Raw genomic sequence first — 12790 nt, forward strand, 5'->3', positions numbered from 1 at the left:
TGTCTATATGCATCGATTATTTTTACCGGTCCTTATGCATAGATTTTTCCGTGCTTCGTCTGAAGGTATTAGTAGAAGTGGTAATGGCAGTCAGTTCAAGATGGAGAACCTCATTGCTCGAACAAAGCTGCACCTCCCAGAATATGTCTCAGATTGTTCTATGGCTGGTTGATGTACAATGTCAGATCTTTCGCTTGTGTCGACAACTGAAGAGGTGAGAATCAGCGTGTTTTTGTGTGTGTTTACATGGAAGATGCGGGCGACAGTTTAAGGATGTCGTTCATATTAGGATATTCATTAGCGTAAAAAAAAAATGCTAGCTCATTGAAATCGGCAAGGTTACTGACTATAGCTTATCTACTTTCCATGTCAATATTTGTGTGTTTGTCTTAATCTTATGTACGAATGTTGCGGTTCCCTTCGTCTTGTGAATGATGAACTCGGTACGACAATCAAGCCCATAATTACGTCTTGGTATCTACTATTATTGGCATTGGGTAATTATTTTGATTAGTAGTGTTATTATTGAGCAATGCGACTAGCAGCGGACTCTTTTACGAGGAGCTGTAGCTGGTTTCGACCGTTCGTATGATCGACGCAGTACCGATCACTGCGGACTACCATTGCTCTTCCATATAAGCAACTACGCAATAACTGTTTGCGCAGTGTTTCAATAGCGTTCTTCGTGGTAACTTCTGCTAACTTTGTTGTTCCCCGTTACCTTTCGCTGAAGGGCTTTACAACAGGATGTTGAATGTGTGAACAATGTAAAGCGCGGTCAAAATCAACTAACAGCGAATCTATATCAAGGTCCTATAAAGACGGATTTGTACCGCACGACGCTAAATACCTCTTTAACCAAGTTCCGCGTTGCTTCGTTACGGGCTTTTATATCTGCAGTCTTTTCTGTCTTCTGCTATTTCGTTGGTTACAACGATGGCGTTGCATTGCCTATTGGCGAACATCGGCTATTCGTCATTCGAACGTCCCCATTTGAAAAATGCTCTTGATCACATCTTGACTGATCGTCAACATAGAGCAAAAGGGTTCTGAGGCGAAATCGAAGCACTAACCGCTGAGCAGTACTCACGCTCCAAGTAAGCAGCGGCAGCTCGTACCGTCACAACGGGAGAAAAGAAGGACATCGCCCTTTTACCCCCCACGCAACCGATACGATAATGACAGCAACAGGCAGCAGCAGCAGCAGCAGCAAACCTGGAGGGCAGAACACTCGTTTAGTCAGAAGCCGTCCAGCTAAAGGAACGAGTGACAGCCAGGGCTAGAGGTAGGAGGGATCCGAAAGGAGTTCGGCGAGCATTGGCGAGAAAAAGAGAAAAAATTACTTGGAGATAGCCGAAAAAAAGGTCTTGAACGACGATGAATGCGAAAACCCAACTTTTAATGACAGCGCCTCTGTAAACGCCCACATATTCGCGAATGCATTAACAATTTAGTTGTTGAACAGCTGCCGCCAGTGTGGCGATCGATTCAATAGGGTCCCATTGTGCGTGCCCAGTTTGCCAGACATGTTTGAGCACCATACTGAGGTAAAATAGCAGGCCAAAAAAGAGCCAGCGACAAAAACTAATCTGTCATTCGAACTACTGGAGGCTACATTGAGATCATCTGTTGAAGGGCCTGCCCTTTGTCACGACCCGCCGTGATTTCGTTGTGGTGTGATCACAACTCGTTGTACCAACAGCGGCTGGAACAATACAGTATCTACTTCATTGGGGATATCAGCTCCATCGAAAACTAGCTGCGATGGAAGGTACGCAATCAACTCTATGCCGTTTGTCGTGCTTAATTATAGTAACGCGGCTTCTTACGTTTACATATAGTAGTATAGTATCTTGTATTATATATATAATATTTTGCAGTAGTTTTGATACGTAGTTCATTCTGACTAGTTCTCGTCCTGCTGCACGTAGCGTAAGTGATGGGATGCCCGTGGTACAATTCGTTGCTTGCTTCTCCCACAGTGATGACAATGCGCGCCTTTTTAATTAGGTGAAATTAAACAGGTTCAGATGAATGTAGCAGCGATCGGTCAGAGGTGCTCGTGGCCCAGGTCGCATAAAGCACGTTCGGGACAACGACCACTCGTTTTCAACGATAACTTAACCACTGCTGAAGCCAGTATATACTAATTCTTCAACATATCGAAGCAACATAATGAATTCTCGACCGGCGATGACTAACTAACGCGAGGCGTGCAGCAGCAGCCGTCCAAGACGCTTGAGCGGAATAATTTTAACCAAGGCATAAAAGCGCGAAGGTATTGGAAGATATGGAAATTACTAGTACAGCTTCAGAAGGACGCATATCCTGGGCTTAAAAGACAAAAAAACACTGATGCACTGCATATTGATTGAACACCCGTAAAAAGCTAAAATAGAAAAATGCACAACACAATACAGTCACGATCTATAATCAGCGTTAGTGTTTATACTGAACTGTCTGTCTTGGTAGCTTCCAGAAGCGTTCCGGTTCTGTGATCATTTTTTGTGTGCCTCGACGATTTTTGGTTTTGATAATGTATACTTTCTGTTTATGTCACCATATAACCATGTACGGTTAAATATAACATGTAATAGTTCTTGAGTAAATTTCTTGGGTATTTATTGATTGCTGTTACGGCCATTTTCCAGCCATGGGACCTGCTCACACCCCCGAGGCCGAGGCCGAGGCTGACGCCCATGGGTTACTGTTATCATTAAGGACGGAGCGCGTGCCATCGACTCGAACATCAGCAAATCGTCAAATATCGAGAAGCTGTCTTGGCGAAGACAAACGATGCCAAAATGTCCATGATCGACAACGAGCAAAGCAAATGCTCTATCTACTTATACCTCGACAGTAGCAACTGTGGAGATAGTTATTGTTAATAGAAGTGCTATCAGCAGCAACAAAACGGAAAGATGTGACAGTAGCGCTAACATGTATACCCAGACAATGAGCAACAACAACACTAACTAGACACTTTGTATATACATCCTTATGTATGTATGTGTGTGTTTGTGTGTCTACGATGTTAGCAGACGGACAAGAGTAACACCGGCGAGATGATGCAAATAATGGTCGCAGTTATAGGAAGTTGTTGACATCGATCAAGGTATCAACCGTGGGCGTAGAGCTACCGCCTCGGGTTATATTATCGCCGGCGACAAAAACACAACAAGAAACGGGTGAGCCGTCTGCCGCTAGCAATGGTCAGACACGTCGGGCCAATACCCCATCAAGATAGTAATAGTGACTTCGATCATGCAATAATCATTAGGTACTGTCGTAAACATCGCGGACCGTTCGCTAACGGTGATTTTTGATTTAACACACCACGCCATTAACTTCTATACATATTCTCCGGTGTAGTTATGAGTTTGTCGTGGGTGCACATCTATGTTATTCGATCTCTGTTTGTCTCCAGTTCTGTCTGTACTAGTTCAGATATCTGCCTGTTTATATACTTCGTACGTGCACGAATGTGGGATATTTCATAAATGCCACTTAGATCGTGTTTCGTCCGTAGATCGTCGTCCTCAGCCCGACCTATGATCATGCGTACATATGAAACGCCGATAGGCGTTATGGTGACACAACTATTTAAGCTAGCGATAGTTCTAATGAAAACAAACGCAAACAACTCGTACGTTTACGACGGAGGAGTCAGTCACACTAGAAGCGATCTTGAACCGCAGACAACGAACGTAAAACGACCCACAGACTACGTAGACGTTCGAGCCTTTGAGCGGACATCGCCTACAATAAACCCAAGGCTCGGCCACTAGCTCGGGCTAATCACCACATTGGGTATCATTCTATGCTACTCAATGCTGCAAGGTAATGTCGACAGCAGTATTTGCAGAATAAAAAAATATGGGCATGCTCGTTTCCTGGTTATTCATCATACGCAGAGGCGACAAGGAGGCCGAGTAATCAATGTCATTCCGATGCTGACGTTGTTCGAATGGACATGATGGCTTCCAAGCCGCCGGCTTACTAACCAGCTAGAATCTGCCTAGACGTGATTGACCAAGACCAAGAAAAGACTGTGAGAGATTTTTGAGATACGAAACAACGACCAAGAAAAAAGAACCGAGACCTACTCCTCGAAACACCTATTGCACCCCCTTTCTGCTGCGGATTCGAACCCGTCATCACCGGCCACAGCGGGAAACCCAGACGTCTGGAGTCTAAAGGTTACACGCAAAGATATAACGGTGAAGCAAACGGAGGGACAATATCGCTGTTGAGACGACGGCGCATAACTCCGGAGACAGGGAAAATGCTAGAATTACTTTTCCTCTTTTTTTCCATTCTGTCGAGCGTTGGCTGGCAGCTCACGCTGTGATCTGACCCGATCAGCATCATATCCTTGAAGCGTACACAATCCCCAGCTACCCCAGCTAAGAATATAAGCACCCATATTCTACCGTGTATTGGATGTTCAATAGTCGTGATAGGAGGTAAAAGATTCGGATGGGAAAGATTGTTTGGAGCAGAGGGTATTTATTTTTCTCGAAATTTCTTTTAGGAAATGTGTATAAATAAAGAATATGTGCTTGTGTCGAACTGATATGATCGAGCTCAACCTAAAATGAACTCCCCGTTGACACGTGTGGCACAATGTGGAAACTCATATGGGTTATGCTGAATCCGTTTTATAGGCGCTTCAATATGAGATCAAAAGAAAGTAAGGCAGAGCGTATCTGGAGGGTCTTATCGACTTGAATGTTAAGTGAGTTTAATAAGTAAGACTGTGCGATGGCAAGTTTGATGCAACTGTAGATACCCCTAGATAAAGCGTTAAAGTGGGAGATTGAAAGCGATTATCCGTATCGCTACCGATCACAAATCTTAGAAGAGAGCTTTTTTATACAATTTAATGTAATTTTGACGGCATCAGTAATCAATGTGAAACAGCAAATCTTAAAAGAACTTTAAACTTGTTACACGTAATAGAATTGTGGAAAGTTCAGATATACAGCCACGCGACAATGTCAGTGACTGATCAATACAATTTTTTTTTAATTTTTAGCCTCATCCTGCTGAACCAACCGATTTAATGGTCGGCTGGGGCGACAAAGTCCGAACATTGGAAATAAATATAATTTTACTTCTAATGTGATGTACTTTCGTTATATTGAACTGTTTTTCATTTTTGCTTCGTAATCCGTCGTGAAGAGAGAACCTTCGTTGACAACAATGTTACTGAAACTACCCAATGCAATCCGTGCCTTATATCAACCTTAACCTTGCTGCAATGGTCAAATTGGGTTCTGCACAGAACGATAGCCGATTGGCAGCACAAACGCTACTATGAAGTCTACATGGTTTATCTGATTTGCGCTTAGTCGCCAGTGGGCAGTTTTTGGCGACATGCGGGTTAAGTGTTGTCCTCTTCTGTACCCCTGGGTGAGTTAAACTGATGAGTCATTGGTTAGAAAAAGAACTCTGGCACGGTAGCTTGATCCAGCAAAGTAACCAAGTTGCTAGTACGCTTGCGTAAACACGCGCGCCATCAGCATTTTAAGCGGGCTCTTTTTGTTGTTTTTTTTTTCTATCAGGCCATTTCATATAGAATCGTTTTTCAGTCTCTTGTGGATGAGTTTCTCTCGCGCTATACGTTTCGCCGCTCCATCATGGTTTCAACTGCGGCCGCGTTGTAGGAACGCCTCCGCCCTAGCGACCAATTTCCATTTGAGGAATTTGAACGTGGTACGAAAAGTCAGCAACAGTTTTCGCTTTTGCCGCCACCGTTCAACAAATACGATCCGGCCACGGCCATGTTGGGGCAGAGTTCGCGACGGGACGCGCCACGTCGTTCGATACCCCTGCTTGTTTGTCCGCCCGCCTATCTGACCTCCCCGCCGCAACGCTACAACAACGTACGAATCTTTGCAAAGGCCGCTGGAAAGAGAAATTCTTTCTTTCTGTCTGTCTTTTACTACCATTGACGCTTTTACACATCCTCGACGACGCGCGATGCCAAGCGCCTTCGCCGTCAGCGAAAATCACCGGACAGACTAGCGATTTTACACAGAATTTTTTCCGTTTGTGCACAGATACTTGCGTATCATGAATCGCATCTTCGTAAGCCAATATGATTCAGTGGTGATGTCCGTAAAAGTCAACACGGCAAAAGGAGTAGCTAGTGGCTTGATAAACGGAGAATTACGCTTGTGTCTATTTAAGACCCGCAGCTGGGACTGTGCTACGCTATTCGAAGCTGTGACACGTTCCGGCGCCGTGTTTTTAACCAGGAGTTGTCGACGCTTGTCTTTCTTTTAACTTGATCGTAGCAGCGTTCAGACGTGGTGAAAACGAAGTAGTGGCGGGCCATTTGTCGCAACGTTAGTCACGATGAACGTAATTATCGATGTCACGCAAATATGATAACGTTGGTGGTACGTCGTCTCCCTCAAAAGGGAAACTGATCATGTTGAGCGTCAGTAGCTCAAGTAGTGCTAGTAATACTGGTCGAAATGTGTAGAAGCAGAAAGAATCAACAAATGAAAACGGAATACCGGTAACACATGAGTACACAGTACAGCCACCATGAATGTTAGTAGTACGACGACTGTGCGTGTCGACGTAACGCATACGTACCTATTACCGCAACGTCTCCCATGCATCGTTCCACGGTGCCGATTAGCGACGATTCAGCCACGCTCATTCGTCCACAATAACAACAGCCGCAGCGAGGGCAAAAGCGATAATCATTATATGTTTTCCGTTTCCGCTTGAAGTCTGCCGTAGTTGAAATGCACGGACGTACCGTATAGCAATGTTGCTTGCCAATAGCAGCCTTACAATGATGCTGATAATTTGCATGGTGCCTACCTGTGCCAGACATATGTGATATCATTAGTATTAGTTTAACGTAAGTCGTTTAGCTAAGTAGCATTCGGCTTCTGGGTCCTAAGTTAAAAACCTTAGACGATTTGTATGTCATGCATGCTAACCACAAAAACATTCTGATACAAACCTTGCTTGTTGACGAAAACTGCAACAAAGTTGGACACTTGGTTTGTAGTTGACTGCCCGGCGGTCTCTAACGATTATATTTCATCTGGTAATCCCAGAGTTGTTTGAGTATCATAGGAAACGTAATGCCTCAAACGGAAATTGAGAAAGAAAGCACTTGACAAAATCTGGGTCACGTTGCCTGCCTTGGACTTAGAGCGTTGTTAGTATCGGGCGGTTGCAGATCCGAGCGCAGCGTTAAATGGCGCAGTTCATTTGACCAACAAAGACTCTGATCAGTCTCTTGAAAAGATAGCAAAGAAAGGCAAAGGGGAAATGGCAGTCGGAGGTCAGAGCCGGCGAACTGTGAACAGATAGCGCACTAAGTGTTGACCTAATGGAGCACAGAGTCTCCATTAAATTGCGATCTGCCATAGAATTAGCTTAGTTTTCGCGCCATCAACTTCGAACAATTTTGTTTGTTTTCGAGGAAGAAAGATCCCATTGAAAGCTGCCACCGAATAGGTATTTAGTTATGCTCCACAAAGTTGTTAATTCTGTCGAGATTTTTTGGCAACACTGCATCTGCGTGTAGCTTTTACAGTATTGAACATGCGTCACTGACGAAACGTCGAATGTTTTTTATGATATCCCAGAACAGGTAATATGGAAATATGCTCATTCAGACATAGGCGGGATATGTTTAGTTTCTGTAGATTTCCTTGCGTTACACTTGACGGGAAATGATTGACGCCTTGTGGATAGTCTTAGTTTGTGATATCAGCTGTTATTTCTGTGGAGCGCTTTGTGTCACAGCGTGAGAGGGGTTGTTGCCACCCTACTTATCTGAGTGGACCCTGCTGACTTATCAGGTTCACCTTATCCGTCCTCCCAAAATGTCATCTTCCTGCCCAGATAGGTTAACGCAAAAATACAAATGCATGTTATGCACCCAGCTATTTCTCTAACCCGTATCCCTCATGTGATATGGGTTAGAGTAATAGTGTCCAACGCTGTTCCCTCGCAAGCTGCATTCACTCATGGCCAATATTTATTTACGACTGGAAGCACAATAAATCCGAAATGCTTCACTAACAACAGCGGCCGCAAGATTAGGAAGGAAACACAGGCCGTATGTTGGCATACCCTTAAGAAAGTAGGAAATTGGTATTTCGCTGGGTCGAAGCTTGTATTGTATTGTAGTTCTGCCTGCTGTCGTCCGTATCTTTCGCTTGTTTAAGTTCGTCATGGTCGAGCCTTGATTCTTTACAAAACTTCTGCGTCTATAGACTGCTATTGTCAACTCCACCCCCATGGGCGGGCCTGTCGCGACCGCCTAGGAGGTCATAGCAGCACATTTGGTCTCCTCTCGGCAAATCTCGTCGCCCCAAATAAACGCTGAACATCAATAACAACAACAACAACAGCCGTTAAACACTGCCCACCATTGTCAGGCGCCGCTGTAGGAGCTTCCCAAAATACGCCATCCCGCAAGGAGACCAGATCCTCACCCGGGCCGGCTGACAGGCCACAGTAGCCGAAGCCATGGACACTCTTTTTTCTCGATATTTGTTTGTTGTTGCTGTTACGTGGACAAAGAAAACCCTGGCCATAGCTAGCCTTGTTTAATCCTAGGTGTGGCTGGCAGGCGGCCTTGCTTTTAATCAACAGACCGACATGCACCGCTTATAATATTTGTGCAGTCGAAAAACGGCCGCGGTTGCCGCTGTTATAGCTGCTATTATAGCTGCTGCTGCTGTTGTTGAAGTCTGCAGTAATGGCGGTATCACAAGCGACAATCTTGTCGTGCTTTTAGTCGTGCTCATTTTCGACCATATTGAGAAATCTGGTCAAAAAGTAAACACTTTCTTAGAGGAGCGCGTGAAAGCTTCGCCGTTTATAATGGGAATAAGACGGCGCTGCTCGTTTCATAGCAGCACCAGTTGTCATGTGTGTTTGTATTGCGCGAGCACCAAACACAGACGCTAGAACAACTGAGAAGGAACTCTCGATGATGTCTTGTGGAACCCGAGGACACCGACAGAGATTGGTGACGACCGCCGCACCATATACATATGCGTTGTTTACTGCTTACAGCGCTAATGTACACTCATGGAAGGCGCGAAGCAGCCGAAAGAAACGTCATTTAATTCCACGATGTAAACTATGACGGCACACTACGACAGAACTGCCATTTTACTGTTTACCGTCACCAACGTGATACCCTCATGCCAAGGCGTATTTTTTGTTGTTGTTGTTACAAATAATCGAGCATAACAGTTGTAACCAATGCTTGACACTGCAATTGCTTTGGCACACTTGTTAGCAGATAAACGAAGAGACTAAATTGTAAAACTTTTTTTCGCCCCTTTCTAATTTTTAACGTTGACTTTCAACTTTTTAACCCTCCACGTTCCCCGTTCACCTACATATACTCGTTAAGTTCCTTCTTGCTAGCGCACCTTTCTTCTGTTTCGTGTTTTTTTTTTTGCCATATAACATCCTTTGATTTCGGGATCTTATTGTCCAGCCTACTTCATTCGTGCAGCGTCTTCCTACGATCGATCATGGGTATTGATGTGTTCGAATTTTCGCGCCTTTTCTCTTTTTTTTTTTTCATTGTTTTTGCCTTGAATCGCTAGCATTACGTACCGACTATCATACTTTTTTCACACGTTTTGTTGAATTAAGGCCTCTCATCGCTGCAACGCTGGGGCGCCAGCGCTCAGCTACGGTAGCTCGTGAAGGAACACCGGAGTGCATTAAGGCGTTAGCAAAAACTCATCTATCTGCCCGTGTTGTTCCTTCAGAATTAAGATTTAAACTGTTGCCGGAGCTTTGAAATCGAATTTGATTTGTGAAAGGCAGCACTGTTGAAACAGAAATCTACAGCCAACAATAAATCACCACATGACACACCGGTGCAAAAGGACCAATGTACGCATATGACGCTAAAGAGCTACCGCTTTGGCAAGTCTGTCGTCAAAAGGGTGCCAATAAGTCAATCGAGACGCCTTTTTCTTATAATGACCTAGATATTGACGATAACAGTATCGATCAATCAAAGTGAAATATTACAAAAGACTATAGCTTCTGTAAGTTATCCTCGTTTTTAAGCAAATTGAGGCGTGTTTTGATGTTCAACCACACAATCCTCTCAAAGGAGAAATTAATTACAAATAAATTAATTAGAAATCGACATAGAGAGACCTATATACGAGTACTACCATTAAAGAACGATATAACACCAATACGGTTTACAGCTTGTCTCAGTTAGACGTTGTTAGAACTGAGAATGCAAGCAGTTTTAATATTCAGTGGCGTTCTGTAGCTCTAACGGGTAGAGCTGATGGGGACCTTGCAACTATGAGAAAAACCAATGAAAAAGAAAGAGAAGTGATTCAGCTAAATGTTTTTGACAGACGTTTGGATGAAGCTGCGCCCCTCGGCCGGTCTGATAGACTCCTCTTAAAAATCAATATGGTTCGCGCTGGTTACCAACAGTGCTAAGTCGTTCAATGAAACACTGCGTCTGGACAACAGCAACAAGCGGACAGATCGCTCATTGTTTCCGTACCATTATATGACACGATGGAAAATGTCGCCATCAACAATAAAACTGACTATCGACTTGTGAAGTTAAAACAGTCTAAAATTCATCCTTGCTCGATGTTTTGCGTTAGAGTTCAAATAAGATTCAAGCAGCGAAGTGTGTAAACGAAACGAGGAAAAACTATCGCGGATCCGATAAACAACGCATCATCATGATAAAAAGAAGACAGAATGGATGTAATCATAGGCTTTTGGGTCGTCGATAATTTAATGTAATACGGATACAGAGTCTTGCCAATATTCATCGATCTGACTGTCATATTCCGACAAAATGTCGGATGCTTTGCTGATTTCTTCATTGTGTTCCTCAAATGTCAATGTATCGACTACGTGGCTTAAATAGGGCCAGAAGATAACATAAACAAGTAGAGTTCAAAACGATATAGACGTAGATTCATTTATTTTGGGTGTGTGTCTGTGGATCCATAAACTCAGTATAATAGCAGCATCGAAATAACCATTCATGTAACAAACACCTGCTAGATCTCGTTGAAGCAAATCCTAGGCTTCAAAGAAAGCGAAAACTTATGTAGTCGCACGCTTGTGTGAATTTCCAGCTCTTCCATTCACGAGCGCCCTTCCATCTTTGCGAAGGCGTATACTCTTTCCGTATTTTACCCAATTTGTGTTCGCTTACGAATGATCGTCGAGTCGAATAAGCGGACCTTCTCTGGAAATGGCCTGTTCCAGTACGGGTAGATAGGCCTGTTTAGAGAGCGAGGGCGTCAAGGGGCAATGCCGCAAGGCGCCATCGAAGCCTTCCGCTAGCGTCCAGTGAGAATGGAAATCTTAAACTAAACTCAACGAACTTTTACAACCGTTGATTCTTGCTCTTTCCCATTAGTGAAGTTCTACAACAGTCACTGTTACACCACAGTGAAGCGTGTATATTCACGGTTCAGAAATTTGTCCCACGACAAAAACGATAAACCTGCGACACAAAACCGCTTCCCCACTGCTGAGTAAGCGTAAATGTCCTGTGACCCACCAGTTGTAACCCTGCTTGAAATTCATTGCGGGTGCGAAGGTAAGTGAAACGTCCTGCGGCGCCGGAAGGCTCAAGTCGCCTGGGATTACCTCGAAAAGTCGTTAACGACCCACTTGACGAATCTAAAGCTAATAGTAACGCCGTGAGAATCGGGCCCTGAACCTGGGTATTAGGCTAAGTGAGTAAAATTCGTATCGCTTCTCGATCGACCATTGGCTATCAGATGTGGCCGGGCCACTTCAGGATGCGTCTCGTAGATATCCCACTGCGTTATCAGAATCTAGATTAAAACGTGTTGTTCCCATTGGAGAAGTCTACTTGGTACTTCAAGCGCTTATGAACGGTTTGTGCAGAATCGTTTTACTGATGGTGACGTCAGTTGCTCAGTTGGGTATAATCACTGCAGTTTATCTATTCAAATAGAATGTTAACTAAACTAGATAAGTATTTATCTCGAAGAAAAGTCTATATTTTGCTTGCAAAAGAGGGTCGAGGACGAATGGCTTATTGGCAAGACCCAAGAATATTGTTTGGAAAAGCTGGTCTACAGCTTGGATAGTATCTGTTTTAACAGAGCGCTTTTTGTATCTTAGACTAAGCCCCTTCGCTAGCCTATGTTGGTTGTAATTACATAAGAGTGGTATGGTGCATGACACAGCCTGGTTTCTAAGTAGATCTCTCATGCTACATCTCTGTTGCTTCAATCTCAACAGGATTATTGTCGGAGCTCCGAAACAGGACCGAAGTGGCGCCGTCATGGCGTGCGATATTTTCAGCCAGCCGCGTCTGATGTCGCAAAGCAGTTGTCAGAAGCTTCCGTTTTTCGACAGTTTCGAAGAACAGGGCCAAGGGAACATGACCGATATGTGGTTCGGCGTATCCGTTTCATCAGGCCAGCAAAACGGACTTATGGTAAGCGAAATAATTTTAGCTTCAAATTGCCACAAAGAGAACCAGTACTTTGTGAGAAAGCAATTTCACTTAATTTGTTTCCTTTTGACATGTCGGACCGCGCAATTTGTAAATTGTTTATGAACGCATAGCTTACTAGCAGAAACGAGGTGATTTAAGAAAACCCAGTGTGCAAACTTTCGATATTCTATAATCGCTGGCCCGCAGGTGTACATAAAATTCAAGAACATTTTGTTTCGAGCGGGCATATTTAATAAGCCGTATTTGCCGCTTCGATTCGAAACCTATAGAAAATATTAAAAAAATATATAT

General features: G+C 43.9%; 1 protein-coding gene and 2 long non-coding RNA genes across 7 annotated transcripts in view; 2 read left to right on the forward strand and 1 right to left on the reverse strand.

Moving 5' to 3' along the window:
* Positions 1–12790, forward strand: part of LOC111269823 (integrin alpha-PS1) — a 130069-nt gene that overhangs the window by 107389 nt on the left and 9890 nt on the right. The window contains exon 2 of the mRNA XM_022849677.2: positions 12280–12478. Within this exon, the coding sequence (XP_022705412.1) occupies positions 12280–12478 (199 nt within the window). The remainder of the gene's footprint in view (positions 1–12279; positions 12479–12790) is intronic.
* LOC111269824 (uncharacterized) overlaps positions 1–12790 on the reverse strand; it is a 31846-nt gene that overhangs the window by 13090 nt on the left and 5966 nt on the right. For 3 of the 5 annotated variants that reach the window (XR_015314702.1, XR_015314701.1, XR_015314703.1), the window contains one exon: positions 6610–6843. This is a non-coding gene — a long non-coding RNA (uncharacterized LOC111269824). Of the gene's footprint in view, positions 1–6609; positions 6844–6988; positions 7270–12790 lie in introns of all 5 variants that reach the window. The other 2 variants (XR_015314704.1, XR_002685953.2) reach the window with 1 other exon arrangement.
* Positions 586–2609, forward strand: LOC147752202 (uncharacterized). Its single transcript, XR_015314708.1, has 2 exons — positions 586–1771; positions 2011–2609. It is a non-coding gene; the product is annotated as an uncharacterized LOC147752202 (long non-coding RNA).

The sequence above is a fragment of the Varroa jacobsoni genome, unplaced genomic scaffold (genome assembly GCF_002532875.2).
Source record: "Varroa jacobsoni isolate VJ856 unplaced genomic scaffold, vjacob_1.0 scaffold_1419, whole genome shotgun sequence".
In the NCBI taxonomy this organism is placed as follows: Eukaryota; Metazoa; Arthropoda; class Arachnida; order Mesostigmata; family Varroidae; genus Varroa; species Varroa jacobsoni.